Genomic DNA, 20,564 nt, shown 5'->3' with positions numbered 1-20,564 from the left:
CCATCTGGAAGCCCGAGAAGAGTTTATTTGTCATATATGCTGGAAAAGCACTAGATCCTTTTACAGCTACAAATCTTTAAAGGATTTCATTGTGTAGATGCAGTAGCAGTGTATGATCTGATTACAAACAATGTAATAAAATAATTATATAACCTGGGTATTATTTTAAGATGAAAATTATGTAAATGTATTCATTTGGGAACTGTGAGGCATTGTTCAAAGTTACTATCGAGACTATTTCCTGTAATTTTTGCAGGGTTTCAAAGTTTCATCTGCTTGGTTTGCTGCTCATTTGAAAGCATCAGCTATTGCATGCCTGGTCAGTTTTGAATATGTATTTTGGGGGAAATGTATTTTATTTAGAGATGCAGCACGGTAACTGACCCTAGTAGTCCAACGAGCCCACACAGCCCAATTACAGCCATGTGGCCAATTAACTTACCAACCTGTACGTCTTTGGAATGTGGGTAGAAAACAGAGCATCAGGAGGAAACCCATGCACTCATGAGGAGAATGTATAAATTCTGTACAGACAACAGCAGAATTGAACAATATCTGTATCCCCAGGAATAGGCAGGATTACACATGGCTGAATTCTCAAATCTGAACTGTTCCACCTAGATATGATTTTAATGGAGATGGTTAGTGGCTGGAAGACTCATGCACACTCAGAAAACTAATGAGTTAATACATGCTATTAAGGAGGCTATGTATCTCTGCTTTAACAGGAATTAGAATCTTAGTTTGTGTTGGCAATGTTTTGAGACATAGAAAACTAGGCAGATAAGAGGAGCCAGAAGTGAATGACTGCATAAATTAATGTCTTTGTGTCCATCAGGAGTAGGTAGTTACTCTAACCCCAAAAGATTTTGCCATTATTATAGAGAACTAACTAGCCCATCTCACTCTTGACAATTCTGTCTACTTCTCCCAAGATTTCTACACACCCACCCCAATCACTCAACCCTGTCCCAACCACTCCTCTCAATTCCATAGTCTCATCCTGTTCCTTATCCACTCTGATTGTGTGTATTAATGGTCTCTGACTAATCTTCAATTCTTGATCTCCACAAACTCCTGACGTTGATTTAAAGAAATAAACTGCATCTCCATTTTACCAACTTAATCTTGATCTCCATTTCAGTTCCACATAAAAATGTAATTTGGTGCTGTGGACTTCCAAATAGTTGATCAATCTTGCTGAAAATGCTAAATTATGTTCTCCTGTTAAATACAGCAGGACATTTGGAATTCCTGTTTGGAATCTCAAAGTATTGACCCCTCTTCTCCCCACCTTCCATATCTGTAATGTCGCAAATATCTACCTGGCCTTATCATTGAATATGATCTTTATATAAACATGTAAGATAAAGGAATAGGGTTAAGTCATTTGGTCTTTGAAGCCTCAACATGGCATATGTATAGTATAGCAAACACCATTCCCTAGCCCGGCTTAATGCTCCCTATTTCCTGCAATATCCAAATATATATTTATTTTTTTGGAACACTATCCTCCACAATCCTCCAGGGAATTTCAAAAATTTACCATGTTTTTGTTTGGACTCTGCATTTCTGTCCAAATGAACTACTGTTAATTTTGAGACTATGGACCCTAATTCCAGACTACTTAATCAAGAGAAACATCCTGGTCTACCTTGTCGATTCCTCAATCGATTTTGCATGTTTCTTTGAGATCATTTGTCATCTTTGTAAAGCTCAAATAGAGGCCTAGACTGCACAATTACTGCTCATGTGGCAGACTTGCCATCCCAGGAACCACTTAGATGAATGTTCACTACATTTGCTATGTAGCAAGTATATCCTCTTTAAGTAAGGAGTCCAAAATATGGACAATTCTCCAAGCATGATTTCACCAAAGCCACGTGTAATAATAGTAAAACATATTTACTTTCATCATGGACTCAGAGTCTCTCAGCTTTCAAATGGGTCCTTATCAGACTGCACACTATGCTCCAAATTTCAAAAATTTGCAAAATAATGCCTCAATTCTGATAACCTATACCCTTAACTTGTGCATTCTCGACCCAACGTACGTTGCCACTCTCAGAAAATTATGGACTTTAACACCTTTGTACATCAAAACTTCTGTGTGCCCTATCATTTAATGTACATATCCTGCCCTTTCTTGACTTCCCAAAATGCATCATCTTGCACCTGTTAATTCCAACTGTTTTCTCTCGGTAAACCAAGCATTTGAAAGCTTAGACAGGAATTTGCAAAGCTTGATTTGAGAGAGGATGTTTACAGGTAAACGATGTTTTGTAAATGGGAGGCTTTTAATAGTGTGATTGGAAGTGTGACGAGCCAACATGTCCCCATGAGAACGAAGGAGAGCGCTGGCACGATAAGAAACCCTCACTAATGAAGGATTTTGAGGCTCTGGTAGGAAAAAGAGAGGAATATGTCAGATATAGACAGCTATGATCAAGTGTATTCCTTCAGGGGTATAAGGGCTGTAGGGGAAATCAAGAGGGTCGAAAGTGATATGAAGTATCTTGGCAGTTAAAGTAAAGGAGAATCTTAAGAGATTAAATAAGCATATGTAGCCTGGGAGAAAGTACACATTCAGAACAACAAACACTTTTTCGGGTTTTAATTCCTTTATCTGTTTTAGATGTTTTAGTGGCAGAAGAGGGTCTCAAAACAAAACGAACGAATTTACAACCAGTCCCTGCCATTACAGTCTCAGTCTAACTTTCAATCCACACCCTTGTGTATCAACGAATTGCGTATGCAGTATAAAAATACATAAAGCAAACCGCACAGAACTAATACAAAACTAGTACGGTAGTGGCAATTTTGAAGAAACACAATACAAACAACATTAGAATCCCACCAACCCTGTATCTTATACATAGCAGGGAAAATGTAAGCGAATACATTTCAACTAAGATGTCTACTCCCTTTTAGTACACACATGCTTAACTTCCAAACAGAGACTAAACATTCACGTTATGCTGTTACATTCACCATCAGTCATGATACAATAAAGTTAGACAAAAGGTACATTTTAGCACAACTTCTACAAGATATTGCCTGGTAGTTAAATTACAGGAAGACTGACCTACTTGGCCAGTAAGGAACTCTGCACAAGCCATGCTATCCAGTGCCGATGCCTTCACTGGTGAAAATCTAAAGCATCCACATGTAAAACATGTCAAATTATCAATATTCTCAATTCGCCAATTAGTATAAACGAATTCACATAGATATCATCAATTAATACTCACCTTTCCTCACCATACCCAGTATCTCTGGGAGGAACTTAATCCCAAGCCCCACCAGCTTCTTCCGCAGAAAACAAAAATGGTCTCCCCACTATCCCGTGCGTGCGTAATAACATCACCATCTCCACCAAAGGCACAGACAACTATTCTAGCTTCACCCGGACGGATGCCCAAGTACACTTTTAACGATAATGAGTAAGATTCGACGGTCACCTGGTTACACATATTTAAAATAGATGAGTAACTAGGGAGAATATAGGACCTCTCTAAGAGTGGTCATCCATATTTACCTTATCAACGTTCTGAACTACCATCTTATGTGAAATGGTAGTTCTGGACCAAATTTCAATCACAGAAGGATGCTCAACAGCTGTGGCAGGTCTTGAATGCTGTCATCCCCTACAAAGTAAAACCAAGCAACATGAATAACGACAGGGTTTTGCTCCAAGATGAGCTCAATGCCTTTAATACTCACTTTGATCTACAAACCCCATTTCCAGAAATGTTGGGATATTTTCCAAAATGCAATAAAAACAAAAATCTGTGATATGTTAATTCACGTGAACCTTTTTTGAACTGACAAAAGTACAAAGAAAAGATTTTCAGTAATTTTACTGACCAACTTAATTGTATTTTGTAAATATACACAAATTTAGAATTTGATGGCTGCAACACACTCAACAAAAGTTGGGACAGAGTTAAAATAAAATTGAAAAGTGCACAGAATATTCAAGTAACACCGGTTTGGAAGACTCCACATTAAGCAGGCTAATTGGTAGCAGGTGAGGTATCATGACTGGGTATAAAAGTAGCGTCCATCAAAGGCTCAGTCTTTGCAAGCAAGGATGGGTCGTGGCTGACCCCTTTGTGCCAAAATTCATGAGAGAATTGTTAGTCAGTTCAAAAGGAACATTTCTCAACGCAAGATTGCAGAGAATTTAGGTCTTTCAACATCTACAGTACATAATATTGTGAAAAGATTCAGAGAATTCAGAGACATCTCAGTGCATAAAGGGCAAGGTTGGAAACCACTGTTGAATGCGCGTGATCTTTGAGCCCTCAGGTGGCACTGCCTAAGAAACCGTCATGCTACTGTGACAATTATAGCCACCTGGGCTCGGGAGTACTTCAGAAAACCATTGTCACTCAACACAGTCCGTCGCTGCATCCAGAAATGCAACTTGAAACTATATTACACAAGGAGGAAGCCATACATCAACTCTATGCAGAAACGCCACCGAGTTCTCTGGGCCCGAGTTCATCTCAGATGGACCGAAAGACTGTGGAACTGTGTGCTGTGGTCAGATGAGTCCACGTTTCAGCTAGTTTTTGGAAAAACGGGTGTTGAGTTCTCCGTGCCAAAGATGAAAATGACCATCCAGATTGTTATCAGTGAAAGGTGCAAAAGCCAGCATCTGTGATGGTATGGGGGTGCATCAGTGCCCACAGCATGGGTGAGTTGCATGTATGTGAAGGTACCACTGACTCTGAGGCGTATATTAGGATTTTAGAGAGACATATGTTGCCATCAAGGCGACGTCTCTTCCCAGGACGTCCACGCTTATTTCAGCAGGACAATGCCAGACCACATTCTGCGCGGGCTACAACAGCGTGGCTATGTAGACACAGAGCGCGTGTGCTTGACTGGCCTGCTGCCAGTCCAGATCTATCTCCTATTGAAAATATATGGCGCATCATGAAGAGGAGAATCAGACGACAGAGACCACGGACTGTTGAGCAGCTGAAGTCTTATATCAAGCAAGAATGGACAAAATTTCCAATTGCAAATCTACTACAATTAGTATCCTCAGTTCCAAAATGATTAAAAAGTGTTATTAAAAGGAAAGGTGATGTAACACAATGGTAAACATGCCTCTGTCCCAACTTTTGTTGAGTGTGTGGCAGCCATCGAATTCTAAGTTTGTGTATGTTTACAAAATACAATTAAGTTGGTCAGTAAAACTATTGAAGATCTTTTCTTTGTACTTTTGTCAGTTAAATAAAGGTTCATGTGAATTAACATATCACAGATTTTTGTTTTTATTGCATTTTGGAAAATATCCCAACTTTTCTGGAAATGGGGTTTGTATATAACATGCAGGCACCTTCACAAACACCCATAGCCCCAAAGAACCCTGTGATTTCAGTCTTTGAGGCTGTCATGAGAGCATCCTTCAGGAGAGTGAACCCACAGAAAGTGTCTAGCCCAGATGGTCTCCCTGGCCAATTACAGAAGACCTGTGCTAATCAACTGGCTAGAGTATTTTCTGACATCTTTAACCTCTTGCTTCGGCAGTCTGAAGTACCCAGCTACTTCAAGTAGGCTTCAGTCATACTGGTGCCCAAGAAGTACATGGTATCGTGCCTCAATGACTGTCGGCCAGTAGCACTTACATCAACTATGACGATGTGCTTTGAGAGATTCGTGATGGAACATATCAGCTGCTACCTGATAAGTAACTTGGAACCGCTCCATTTTGCCTAACGTCTTAACAGGTCAACAGCAGATACCATTTCCTTGGTTCTCCATTCAGTTCAGAAAAATCAAAATGGTGAAGATGCATACATCAGGATATACTTTATTGAATACAGAGCTGTAATCAACACCCTCCCCTCAAAACTAATTAAGTCCAAGAACTTCTTGTGCAACTGGATCCTTGACTTCCTCACTTGCAAACCCCGTTTGGCTCCGATTGGCAACAACATCTCCACAATCACCATCAGCCCAGGTGCACCTCAAGGCTGCGTGCTTAGCCCTCTGCTCTACTCACTTTATATTTATGATTGTGAGGCCAATTATAGCTCCAATGCTATATTCAAGTTGGCTGACAACACCACTGTCATAAGCCGAATCAACACATAGGAGGGAGATTGAAAATCCGGTTGAATGGTGTCACAACAACAATCTCTCACTCAACAACGGCAAAACCAAGAGCTGATTATTGCGTATAGATAGAGGAAATTGGAGGCCCATGATCCAGTTCTCATTAGGGGATCGGTGGTGGAGAGGGTCAGCAACTTCAAATTCCTTGACATTATCATTTCAAAGGATCTGTTCTGGGATCAGCACACAAGTGTCATTACAAAGAAGGCACGCCAGAGCCTCTACTTTCTTAGAAGTTTGCACAGGCTCAGCATGTCATCTAAAACTTTTATAAAATTCCATAAATGCACAGTGGAGAGTATCCTGACTGTTTGCATCATGGCTGTTATGGAAACAATAATGCATATAAATGGAAAAGGCTTCAAAAAAAGTAGTAGATACCCAGTCCATCATAGTTAATGCCCCCCACCCACCATTGAACACATCCACAAGGAGTGTTGCCACAAGAAAGCCACATGCATCATCAAGGATACCCACCAGCCAGGCCATGCTTTCTTCTTGCTGTTGCCACCATGAAGGAGGTGCTGGAGCCTTATGTCCCATACCACCAAGTTCAGGAACAATTATTACTCCTCAACCATCAGGCTCCTGAACCAATGTGGATAACTTCACTCACCTTGACACTGAACTGGTTGCACAATCTATTGATTCACTTTTAATGACCCTACAACTCATGTTATTAATATTTTTTTTGTATTTGCCTTCTTTTGCTCATTGGTTGTTTGCCGTCTTTGTTTGATTCCATTGTTCTTCTTTGTATCTACTGTGAATGCCCGCAAGAAAATGAATCTCAAGATTTGAGAATAAATTACAACTTGAAAGAGACTGAATAGGCTGAGACTGTTTTCACTGTGGCATAGAAGATTTAGAAAGAACATAGATAAGGTGAATGTTCACAATCTTTTTACCAGGATAGTCACCATAGTTTTAGAGCGAGGGGAAACGATTTAATGGGACCCGAGGAGTAACTTATCATACAGAGTGTGGCAGGTACGAGGAGTGAGCTGCCGGAGGAAGTGGCAGAGGTGTTTATTACTACATTTAAAAGACATTTGGACAGATATATGGGTGAGAAATGTTTAGAGCAGGGGTTTCCAACCTTTCTTATGACAATATTATTAAGCAAGGGGTCCAGGTTGGAAACCCTGAGGATAAGGACAAATACAAGCAAATGGGACTAACTCAGGTAAGCAACTAGTCAACATGGACAAGTTGAGCTGATGGGTCTGATTCCGTGCTGTATGACTCAATGACTCTCTGATTGTATCACATAAGTTCATCTATAGCGTAGGAGTGACTGCTTGAAATTTAGGTTTGTAAACTCTTGAATAAAATGTTCCTTTCTTTTCTGTTTTAATAACTTACTTAAATGTTTATAATGAATTAATTCAGATAATTAAAAATGCTATTTGGAAAACATGAAAGGCTCTGATTCTATAATACAAGTAAATGCTAAGCTTGCAAGCTATTTACGTAGCCATTACATAGTTTAGTGCAGAAGAATCATTAGTAAGCTGCGTATGTTTATGTTAATTAACAAGTTCACTGTTTTAGTTCATTTCTTTTTCAGAGATTTGCAAATCTTACTGCCTGTCAGGCTGTAGGGAATATGTGTGTCATGATCATGAATTCAATAGACATGGCAACAACTCCTAATGATGCTTGTACCCTTTATCACACAATATTTAAGGAGACAATAAGCTTAGGAAATACCCATTCAGTATCTTCATGGTAAGAAAATGCTGTGGTTAAAGAGTATATGAATTTCCTGTTTGAGCAGTTAGCGCATTGGTATTTTAATTAATTTGCATTTTTGTCATAGGAAATTTTCTACTTTAACATTTTCTAAGATACTTGTCAAAATTTTGCCACTATTCTATCAATGTTAATTCCACTAAAATACTGAGGACTTCAGCTAAAAGGAATAAATATTGTTCTAGTATCAATTTCTGCACCCTGTTCACTTCATCCTCTAAATACAGAACCTTATACTGTATTTCCTTCACAATTCCCAAATGGATCACCAGTATCAAAGTATGTATACTATATACAACCTTACCTGCAGCCACAAAACAAAGAACTCCAATAAAACATTGTGCATGGTTTAACCAATCTTATAGAGCTTTTTGATGAAGTTACCAGGAAAGCTGATGAAGGCAGTGGATGTTGTCTACATGGATTTGACGAGGTCCTGCATGGGAGGTGGTTCAAGAAAGCTCAGTTGTTTACCATCCAAGATGAGGTTGTAAATTGGATTAGATATTGGCTTTGTGGGAGAAGCCAGAGAGTTGTAGTAGACAGTTGCCTCTCTGGAGGCCTGTGACTAGTGGAGTACCACAGGCATCGGTGCTGGGTCTGTTGTTATCTGTCATGTATATCAATGATCTGGATGATGATGTGGTTAACTGGGTCAGGAAATTTGTGGATGACATCAAGTTTGGGGATGTAGTGGGCAGTGGGGAAGACTATCAGAGCATGCATGCAGAGGGATCGGGACCAGCTGGAAAAATGGGCTGAGAAATGGCAGATGGAACTTAATACAGACAAGTTCGTAGTTTTGCACTTCAGTAGGACCAACCAGAGTAGGTCTTACAGAGTGAATGGTAGGCCACTTAGGAGTGTGGTAGAACAAAGGGATCTAGAAAGACAGGTCCATAATTCATTGAAAGTGGCATCACAGGTAGATAGGGTCATAAAGAACGCTTTTGGCACATTGGCCTTCATCAATCAAAGTTTTGAGTACACAAAATGAGATGTTATATTGAAGTTATATAAGGGTGGTGAGGCCTACTTTGGAGTATTGTGTGCAGTTTTGGTCACCGACCTACAGGAAAGATGTAAACAAGGTTGAAAGAGTACAGAGAAAATTTGCAAGGATTTAGCCAGATCTAGAGGACCTAAGTTATATGGAAAGATTGAATAGGTTAGGGCTTTATTGCTTGGAATGTAGAAGATTGATGTGAGGTTTGATAGAGGTATACAAAATTATGAGGAGTATAGATAGGGTAAATGCAAGCAGGCCTTTCCCACTGAGGTTGAGTGGTACTACAATGAGAGGCCATGGCTTAAGAGTGAAAGGTGAAAAGTTTAAGGGGAACACAAGGGGAAACTTCTTCACTGAGAGGCTCATGAGAGTGTTGAAGGAGCTGCAAGTGCAAGTGGTGCATAAATGTTCAATTTCAACGTTTAAGAAAAGTTTGGATAGATACGTGGATGGTAGGGCTATGGAAGGCTATGGTCCTGGTGTAAGTTGATGAGAATATACAGTTTAAATGTTTCGGCACAAACTAGATGGGCCAAAGGTCCTGTTTCTGTACTCTACTTTTCTATTACTCTATGACTAATATTATTTATGATGAGTCATAACTGTCCAGATGAGACTCTTGCATGTGGATGATCTACTGACTCCAATAAAGCGAAACAGAAAGAAATTCAGAAGTACATACAGTATATATGTTTCTGATGGAAAAATGTCAGAATAAAATGAAAAAATTTTACATTTTGAACTGTCGCACCAATCCTTATTCTCACATTCGTATATACCAAAAGTTATTTATTGACAATCTACCTTCCTTTCAGGCGAAGGAATCTGCCCTGGTTATACTTTGATATTCAGTATGGGTTTGGACCTAGACTTCTCGAACAAGAACCATTTCAAACATTATTTCATTTTAATTCCACTAAAGTAAGTACATGGGTTTTCTTTTCCATGCACTGCCTTATTGATGAAACATGGAGTGAAATAAATTAAATTATTATTCCTTATGCAATACCAGGAACTCTACAGTATCCTGATAACAGAACTTTAGAGTATAAATGAACTTTCAACTTAGTGACAAAGTAAAAAGAAATTGGGTGCTACCACTTAATATAATTAGGAATATGTTTAACTGTAAGAATTGACACATCAAAGTGAGGCCTCTATATATGCAGTTGACTGTTGAAGAATCAAGAAAGAAAGAAAGAAAGAAGCTGTAAGCTAAATCACATGAATGTAGAGTCCAGAGTATGTGATTAACTAGCACCTGTACATAGTTTGCCTTGCAGGTAGCACATTCAAACAAGAGGACATGAATTGAGAGTTAAAGGGCAAAAGTTTAGGGGTAACATGAGGGGGAACTTCTTTACTCAGAGAGTGGTAGCTGTGTGGAACGAGCTTCCAGCAGAAGTGGTTGAGGCAGGTTCGATGTTGTTGTTTAAAGTTAAATTGGACAACTATATGGACAGGAAAGGAATGGAGGGTTATGGGGTGAGTGCAGGTCAGTGGGACTAGGTGAGAGTAAGAGTTCGGCATGGACTAGAAGGGCCGAGATGGCCTGTTTCCGTGCTGTAATTGTTATATGGTTATAACCTCCAATCCTCCAGAACCTCGCCCATCCCCACTGATGATGCAAAGATCATGGTCAGAGGCTCAGCAATCTCCTCCCTCACCTCCCAAGGTAGCCTGGGGTACATCTCGTCCAGTCTCGGTGACTTATCCAACTTGATGCTTTCCAAAAGCTCCAGCACATCCTCTTTCTTAATACCTATATGCTCAAGCTTTTCAGTCCACTGTAAGTCATCCCTACAAACGCCAAGATCCTTTTCTATAGTGAATACTGAAGCGAAGTATTCATTGAGTATCTCTGCTATCTCCTCCGGTTCCATACACACTTTTGCACTGTCACACTTGATTGGTCCTATTCTCTCACATCTTATCCTCTTGCTCTTCACATACTTGTAGAAAGCCTTGGGGTTTTCCTTAATCTTGTCCGCCAAGGCCTTCTCATGGCCCCTTCTGGCTCTCCTAATTTCCTTCTTAAGCTTCTTCCTGTTAGCCTTATAATCTTCTAGGTCTCTATCATTACCAATTTTTTGAACCTTTCATATTTGTTCTTGACTAGATTTGCAATACCCTTTGTACACCATGGTTCCTGTACCCTACCATCCTTCCCGTCTCATTGGAACTTATCTATGCAGAATTCCACGCAAATATCCCCTGAACATCTGCTACATTTCTTCCGTACTTTTCCCTGAGAACATCTGTTCCCAATTTATGCTTCCATGTTCCTGCCTGATAGCCTCATATTTCTGCTTACTCCAATTAAACGCTTTCCTAACTTGTCTGTTCCTATCCCTTTCCAAAGCTATGGTAAAGGAGATAGAATTGTGATCACTATCTCCAAAATGTTCTCCCACTGAGAGATCTGACACTTGACCAGGTTCATTTCCCAATATCAGATCAAGTACAGCCTCTCCTCTTGTAGACTTATCTACATATTGTGTCAAGAAACCTTCCTGAACATACCTAACAAACTCTACCCCATCTAAACGCCTCGCTCTAGGGAGATGCCAATCGATATTTGGGAATTTAAAATCTCCCACCACGACTACCCTGTTGTTATTACACCTTTCCAGAATCTGTCTACTTATCTGCTCCTCGATGTCCCTGTTATTATTGGGTGGTCTATAAAAAACACCCAGTAGAGTTATTGACCCCTTCCCATTCCTAACTTCTACCCACAGAGACTCCGTAGAAAATCCCTACATGACTTCTTCCTTTTCTGCAGCCGTGACACTATCTCTGATCAACAGTGGCACGCTCCCACCTCTTTTGCCCCCCTCCCTGTCCTTTCTGAAATATCTAAAGCCTGGCACTTGAAGTAACCATTCCTACCCCTGAACCATCCAAGTCTCTGTAATGGCCACAACATTGTAGTTCCAAGTACTGATCCGTGCTCTCAGCTCATCTGCTTTGTTCATAACACTCCTTGCATTAAAATAGACACAGCTCAAACCATCGGCCTGAGCGCGTCCCTTCTCTATCACCCGCCTATCCTCCCTCTCACACTGTCTCCAAGCTTTCTCTCTTTGTGAGCCAACTGCCTCTTCCTCCTTCTCTTTAGTTCGGTCCCCACCCCCCAAAAATTCTTGTTTAGACTCTCCCCAATAGCCTTAGCAAACCTCTCCGCCAGGATATTGGTCCCCCTGGGATTCAAGTGCAACCCGTCCTTTTTGTACAGGTCACACCTACCCCAAAAGAGGTCCCAATGATCCAGAAATCTGAATCCCTGCCCCTGCTCCAATCTCTCAGCCACACATTTATCCTCCACCTCATTCTATTCCTATACTCACTGTCACGTGGCACAGGCAGTAATCCCGATATTACTACCTTTGTGGTCCTGCTTCTCAACTTCCTTCCTAACTCCCTGTAGTGTGTTTTCAGGACCTCCTCCCTTTTCCTACCTATGTCGTTGGTACCAATATGTACCACAACCTCTCGCTGTTCTCCTTCCCACTTCAGGATATCGTAGACACAATCAGAAAAATCCCGGACCCTGGTACCTGGGAGGCAAACTACCATCCGTGTTTCTTTCCTGCATTCACAGAGTCCCCTATCATTGCTGCCAATACTTGAGCATGTTTAGTGAGCAGTACAGTGAAGATTTGTGTAACTATAGGGAGGCATGAGGTACAATGAATATTGAATAATGAAGTCCTAAAGACTCCACCTTCAGCCCTTCATGTTTGTATGACTATCAAGCAACCATTTATATTAATCTCATTTACCAACAGTTTGCAAGTAGCTTTTTATACTTGGGCAATTCAAGTGCTCATCTAAATATTGAATAAAATATTATTAAATATTATGAGAATTTCAGCCTCCACCATTCCCACTGACACTGGGTTTCAGATTCCAGACATCTATAGAGTGAAAGAAATCTTTCCTCAATTCCCTTCTAACTTTCCAGTCCCTTGCCTTAACTCCAATAATCAGTACCATGAGAGTAGCTAGCTCCAAGGGCATGACGTTGGTGCACAAAGAGTTTTCGTGATTTGACATGAGTTTTCAAGATGACTGAACTCAATCTATCTCCAACCCATCAGCTGCGCTCAGAAACCTCATCTGCTGATCAATTCATTACTCTCAGAACAACCATCAATGATCTCTATCAATTATCCCTTCAGTTCACAAGGTTTATATAATTTTCATTCCTCCCTGCACCAAGAATATCTAGTCTTTTTAGAATTGTATAGGTTTCAATGAGATCCCATCTCATTTTCCCAAACTCCAGTGAATATATACTGAATTGGCCCAATTTCTCCTCATCCATCAGTCCTGCAGCCATAAGAATCAATTTAGAAAGCCTTTTTTGTAATCTCTCCATGCTAAAAACATCCTTTCTTAGATTAAGTGTTCATAACAGCACAGAGAATTCTAGATCGGATCTCACTAAGGCTTGCACAGCTGCCACAAGATAGGCACAAATCCTCTTGCAATGAAATCCAACTGCCTTCCCAACTATTTGTTGCACCTAAACACTTGCTTTCAGCAACTGATCTACAAGCACAACAGGCCTCTTGTGCTTCCGAGATAATCTTTCTTTCCAATTTAGAATCAGTAGATCATCTCACATTACAGTGCAGCTGCCATGCATTTGTCCACTTGCCCACCTTATGTAAATCACTTTGAAATCCACTTCACTCTTCAAAGTCACCAACTTGGAAATATTACATTTCATTCCCACATCCAAATCTTGAACATTATCATCATATTTGGAGCAGATAAGTAAAGTGGCTCATTACCACTTCTCCAGATGCCAGTAAACACTGGCCTTGCCAATGAATGCCCAGGTCTTTATAATGAAACAAAAAAAAACAGGAAGAGTGACAGAAGTTCCAAGAAACATGAAGAGACTCCCTACATTTCAAATGCCAATAACACTTCAGCTCTTTTCCCTGTTACCTTGCATATGCCTTGCTGGTCAATCAACTGAGACTGCTGGACCTCGAGCTTAAATGCTTTAATGTGAAACTATGTCCTTCGGACCCAGAGCAGATCGAGATTGTCCTCCAATGAGGCACAGGCCAGCAGTTTGCCATTTCCCGTATGGCAATCATCAGGGAGAACCATCAGCAGTTTAGTATAGGCAAAGACAGAAGGTAGTCAATTCCTGCCGCTATTTATAAGGAGTCTTTACGTTCTCCTCATGACAACATGGATTTCCTTCCACATTCCGAAGATATCCATCTTAGGGTTACTAAGTTGTGGGCATGCTACGTTGGGGCCAGAAGTGTGATGACACTTGCAGGCTGCTCCCAGCACATCTTTGGTCAGTGTTGCTCATTGATGCAAAAGTTTTGATATTTTGGTGTACATGTGACAATTAAATCTAGTCATTAATTGAATGCACAAGACTGATTTGCTGGTAGTATTTACTGAGTTCATTTATAATCTTTTTTGTGTGTTGAAGATTGAAGAAAATTCTAATGAGTGGAACTGATAATGAACAGGAATGTCAAGGATTTTAAAATGATCCTTAAACCAGTTTGAAGGAGGAAATTAGTGCCACTGTATTCAAATAACATGATAGTTGCATACCACGTGCATTAAATAAAGCAGGCACAGTGTCCAAGCAAATACAACTTTAATAGACCATGTTTAAGTAAACAGCTAGTGAAGTTGTACGTTACTTACATGGTTTCCCCTTCTGAATGTATTGATTCTTCTCAGCTGGTTAATCACTTTAGTATTGCCTTCCAAAGTACTTCAGAGGCATGGACCTAGTCTAAAATACTTACAACCATTGACACTGTAGTTCTGGCTACACAATTCTATCACTATCTTTTAATTATGCAACAACAAATCATTAGATTACCTAAGACATTAGATTCTAACATACCAGGATAACAGGTTGTTTCATTTTTCTTGCCAGGTAGTTTAAGGTAAAGGAACCATTGTTATTTCTTCTGGATAGTGAGCATTTGTCAGTAAGGTTTGTTCTATGGACTTGCCTTGCCTTGCACACTCTATTCAAGATTTCACCATCAATCCACCAAGCTACAGACCTCCTTAAAAAAATTCAGCCAGGTTAGCCAAACACCCTTTACTTCAGTGATCAAAGCTATTTATTTTCATCAGCAGCTGATACCTGGCCAGGTGTTGAGATTTATTACACAGCACCCTTCACCTTAAATACAAACAGTTTTGTAAGTTGTGAATGTGATTGCTTCTTTTTCATTGTTTATGTTTTACTGCTTGCAGCATATGGAATTACAATTTATCCTTGCCAAATATGATGCTCGTGGTTATTTTCTTAATTGGGAAAAAGTAACTGGAGGTACTTTGCAGGTAATATTTCTAAAATAATTACATAAAATATAACTTGATAATTCTCTATTCATCAAAAAGCTAATAACACTTCATATTTTCAATTTGGATGTCTGAAAAAATGAGTTGAATTCTAGTACAATATTTCCAGTTAAACTTTTACCAGAATTATTTGTCAAGGTATCAGAATCAGTTAATGAGATCTATTGAACCTTAATAATGTTTGTTTTATTTTAAAGCATTTTAAAATAATGTTCCCTATATAATCATATGATTATTATTTAATGTTGAAAAACACATTGACCTGGATCTTCTCCTGAATGCGAGTCTTCCGAGTCACCAGTCATGGCCTTTGAATCATGCTGTTTCTTCCAGCTTATTGACATGGTTCAGTGTAGCATGTTGCAGTAGAGGTCCTTTCCAAGTACAAGTTGCTAGTTGTGTTCCCAAAAATGTGTATATACTCCAGACATTATAACACTTTTGTTTTAAGATGGTGCTCCTGAAGGCAGGCAGCAACTTACTGGTGGTTCTCAAAGTAAGAAGTACAACTAAATACTTTCATAATAATACTTTTTCTGTAAAATATTACAATCACCACAAACAATGAAGAGTCAATTGAAGGTGAGGCTGACTCAAAGGTCGAGGCATATGGATGTGAGTAAGGTCAAGGCACGTTCGAGGAGAAGTGATGGGAGCAAGGTCGAGGCAGGTTCAAGACGGAGTTGGAAAGAGCAAAGCGGAGAAAAGTCAAATTGGAGGAGTTTTGGAGCCCATCCACCTAAAGCAAAAGTGAGGTTCGATCGATCTAAGCTGCAGGCCAATTTGGAAAGGTCATTTACAGGCTGAGACATGGCAGCAGGGTCCAGGCTCAGACCTCATCAATGCAAAAGGGCCTGACTCTTAAGAGTGAGGAACGACCCGATGTTTGGGCGATTTATATACTGGACCAAGTAGATTGATAAGGCAAGGTGTCGGGACCAGAGGTGTGGGTTGGGCCGGTTCTGCTTGTTGCTTCGCGACGTTTGCTCCACGCTCCACTGCACTGAGGCTGAGGATATGGGCCTTCTGCAGCTGCACCAGGCTTTGTGTCTGTGGGATCTGTGACGTTTTCCTCTCCTATGTGATGAACTGAGACAGAGGCTGTGGGCCTCTTCTGGCTGCTCCAGATAATGTCTATGGACTCACCTATGTTCTGAATGCTATTTGCTTGCTTTTATTGCTTGCACAATTTGATTTTTTTTCCTCTCTGCACATTGGATTTTTATGGATTTTATTTTAAAGGGTTCTTTTGGGTTTCTTATTTTGTGGTTGTCTGTAAGGAGATAAATCTCAATGTTGTATAATTTATACATTGATAGTAAATGCACTTTGAACATTACAGTTCCTACAACAAGTATTCACCACCCCCCCACCCCCCAAAGTTTTCATGTTTTATTGTTTTACAACATTGAATCACAGCGGATTTAATTTGGCTTTTTTGACACTGATCAACAGAAAAGATCTTTTCGTGTCAAAGTGAAAACAAATTTCTATAAATTAGTCTAAATTTATTACAAAATAATTGATTGCATAATTACTCACCCCCTACAAATCAGTGTTGACTAGATGCACCTTTGGTAGCAATTACAGCCTTGAGTCTGTGTGTCTAGGTCTCTATCAGCTTTGCACATCTGGTCATTGCAATTTTTCTGTATTCTTTACAAAACTGTTCAAGCTCTGTCAGATTACATGAGGATTGTGAGTGAACAGCCCTTTTCAAGTCCAGCCACAAATTCTCAATTGGATTGAGTCTGGACTCTGACTTAGCTACTCCAGGACATTAACTTCTTTGTTTTTAGACCATTCCTGTGTAGTTCTGGCTTTAGGCTTGGGTCATTGTCCTGTTAGGGAAAAGATATCTTCTCCTGAGTCATAGTTCTCTTGCAGACTGCATCAGGTTTTCCTCCAGGGTTTCCCTGTATTTTGCTGCATTTGCTTTATCCTCTACCTTCACAAGCCTCCCAGGACCTACTGCAGTAAAGCATCCCCACAGCATAATGCTGCCACCACCAGGCTCCACAGTAGGGATGGATGTGTTTTTGATAATGTACAGCATTTAGTCTAATGGCCAAAAAGCTCCATGTTGATTTCATCAAACCATAGAAACTTCCAGCTGACTTCAGAGTCTCCCACATGGCCTTTAGCGGAGATTTCATTTGAGTTCTCTTTGCCACTCTCCCATAAAGCTGCAACTGGTAAAGCACCCAGCAGTAATTATAGCTTGTGCAGTCTCTCCCATCTCAGCCACTGAAACTTGTAACTCCACCAGAATTGTCACAGGTCTTTTGGTGGCCTTTCTCACTTGTCCCCTTCTTGCACACTGATTTTGAGGACAGCCTGCTCTAGGCAGATTGCAGCTGTGCTACATGCTTTCCATTTCCTGCTGATTGACTTAACTGTACTCCAAGGGATATTCAGTGACTTGGAAATTTTCTTGTATCCATCTCCTGACTTGTGCTTTTCAATAACCTTTTCACAGAGCTGCTCAGAGTATTCTTTTGTCTTTATGATGTAGTTTTTACCAAGATACTGACTAACCAGCAGTTGAACAGGTGTATTTTTACCACAATCAATTGAAACATTGGCTGCAGGCAGGTGATCTCAATTTAAATAATTACATGACTTATAAAACCAATTGGCTACACCAGTGATGATTTTCTGTGTCATATTAAAGGAGTGAATACTTATGCAATCAATTGATTTGTGTTTTATATTTGTAATTAATTTAGATCACTTTGTAGAGATCTGTTTTCACTTTGACACAAGAGTTATTTTCCTATTGATCAGTGTCAAAAAATGCCAAATTAAATCTGCTGTGATTCAGTGTTGTGAAACAATGAAACATAAGAATTTCCAGGCCGGGGGGTGGGGGGGGGGGGTTGGGGTGAATCACAAACAAGAGAAAATCTGCGGATGCTGGAAATACAAGCAACACACACAAAGTGCTGGAGGAACTCAGCAGGCCAGGCAGCATCCATGGAAAAAAGTACAGTTGACATTTGTATTTAATATAGAAAATATAAACATATATATTGCAAAATATGAGTTTATATTTAATACATTAAAACACTAAAACATTCACACATGATTAGAACAAAACAATTTATTTAAAGTAAATGAATTTAAAAAAATCAAAATAAAATGTAAATTAAAAGCTCTCTCCATTGTTAAACCGGCAGCAATTTCTCCCTATTTATTTCACAGGGCCTGGCATACTTGCAGCAGTTTAAGCTGCTATATGTTCATTGCACAAATTTTCCAGCCTGCAGGTCATTCAAAAAGACAAGATATTTTCAGAGTTTTTACAATGAAGTAAGCTTATAAATGTTGTTGCTATTTCACTGATTTCCACTGATTATATTGGAGGAAGATTCCCATGTGACAGAGCAGCAAACTACAGTTTCTGCATTTCAGAGTTTAAGTGTGCATGGTATACTCCAGAAGCTGCTGTCAGATTTTAAGACCATGAAATATAGGAGCAGAATTAGGCCACTCGGCTTATCAAGTCTGCTTCGCCATTCCATCATAGCTGATTCATTATCCCTCTCAACCCTCTTCTCCCAACTAACCAAGAAGCTATCAACCTCCGCTTTAAGTATACTCGATGACTTGGCCTCCACAGCTGTCCTTGGCAATTAATTCCAAAGATTCACCACTCGCTGGATAAAGAAATTCCCTCTCATCTCTGTTCTAAATCGACACCCCTCTACTCTGAGGCTCTAGTTGTGTCCTAGATGTTATATTTTGTAACTCCAAAACATAAAAACAATCAAAAAAAAAGCATGGACCTGGGAATAAACATGCCCACTTCGTTCTTAACTTTTAATGAAGCATGCACATATCTCATGGTGCTGTAATGACATACACCATTCATATATTTATAACCCATAATGAATTATGCAAACAACAATAAGCAAAGGGCTGTCGGTGTCCTGATTCCAAAAGAAAAAGATGCTGAAAGCATCAGTCAGTTTCAACCAATCTGCCTTGAACATCAAGGAGAGAATCCTCTTCACTGTAATAGGACAGAGGCTGGCCAGCTAACTGGAGAGGAACAAGTACATTGATACATCTGTACAGAAAGCAGGAATTCCATGGTTCTCCAGGTGTTTGGAACATACAAGCATGATATGGCACCAGATCCGAGCAGCTACGAAGGAAAAAAGAAATCTCTTTGTGATCTTCCTGGACCTTGACAATGCATTTGGATCAATTCTCCATGCACTCCTGGGAAGCATTTGACTTCTTCAAGATACCAGAGCCCATCACAATGCTGGTGAAGTTGTACATCCAAGACCTGCAATTTTGCTTCACAACATTAGATTTTACCATAATATGGCAGAGATGGGAAGTAGACATTATGGCAGGTTCACTATCTCACCCCTGGCCTTCACAATGGAGGTCATTATCAGGGCTTCAAGATGGGTGGTGGGCAGTGAAAGAACAAGTGCTGGACTTCGTACATGGACAATATAACAACACTGACCACTACTGTAACATGCACCAAGCGACTACCTGGTAAGCTGCAGGAAAACATCAAGTGGGCTAGAATGAAAATCAAACCCAGCAAGTCCATAGTCAAGGGAATGCTGAAAGACATAAAGTTCTTCAGCAGTGGTGACCCAGTTCCAACAGTGTCTAAACAGCCTGTAAAAAGCCTGGGTAGATGGTAAAACATCAGCCTCATGGACGAAGAGCACGTGCAGCAACTGAAACAACACATCGCCAGTGGCCTGGATAACATCAAAAAGACCATGCTGCCTGGAAAACTGAAGGTCTGGCACTTGCAGTTTGGACTCCTACCCTGGATGATGTGGCCACTCATTGTCTATGAGGTCCCACTAACAACCGTGAAGAAGCTCGAGCAAGCCATCACGTTCATAAAGAAGTGGCTCGGAGTCCCAAGGTGTATCAGTAACATCGGTCTCTATGGTAAAGGAGTCGAACTGCCTTTCACTAGCCTTACAGAAGAATTCAAGTGTTCTAAGGTACACCCACAGATGACACTCAAAGACTCTTGTGACAAGACCATCAGTAATGCTGCATGGACCTTATCATCTGGGTGGAAATGGAGCCCAGCTGATGCGGTCCAGCAAGCAACAGCAGCCCTTAGGCATGGAGACATTGTGGGGCAAGTCCAACAGGGCAGATATAGCTTTGGTTTGACAGCAAGTAGACCCACCTGGCGCAAGGCCACAATTCCAGAGGGAAAGAACATGGTTGTCAAGGAAGTGTGATGACAAGAGGAGTCAGACAGAAGTGCAAAGGCTGTCTCCCTGGCTAAGCAGGGGCAATGGAT

At 40.3% G+C, this 20,564-nt stretch overlaps 1 protein-coding gene across 1 annotated transcript in view; it reads left to right on the top strand.

Moving 5' to 3' along the window:
- The window catches only part of tmem67 (transmembrane protein 67), a 199,916-nt gene that overhangs the window by 20,803 nt on the left and 158,549 nt on the right, over positions 1–20,564 (top strand). The window contains exons 6-8 of the mRNA XM_063051072.1: positions 257–319; positions 7,703–7,852; positions 15,158–15,244. Coding sequence (XP_062907142.1) covers positions 257–319; positions 7,703–7,852; positions 15,158–15,244 — 300 coding nt within the window. The remainder of the gene's footprint in view (positions 1–256; positions 320–7,702; positions 7,853–15,157; positions 15,245–20,564) is intronic.

This window comes from Mobula hypostoma, chromosome 1, assembly GCF_963921235.1.
Source record: "Mobula hypostoma chromosome 1, sMobHyp1.1, whole genome shotgun sequence".
Lineage (NCBI taxonomy): Eukaryota > Metazoa > Chordata > Chondrichthyes > Myliobatiformes > Myliobatidae > Mobula > Mobula hypostoma.
The sequence above is the reverse complement of the archived record's forward strand: the minus strand, read 5'-3'. Positions and strand labels throughout refer to the sequence as shown.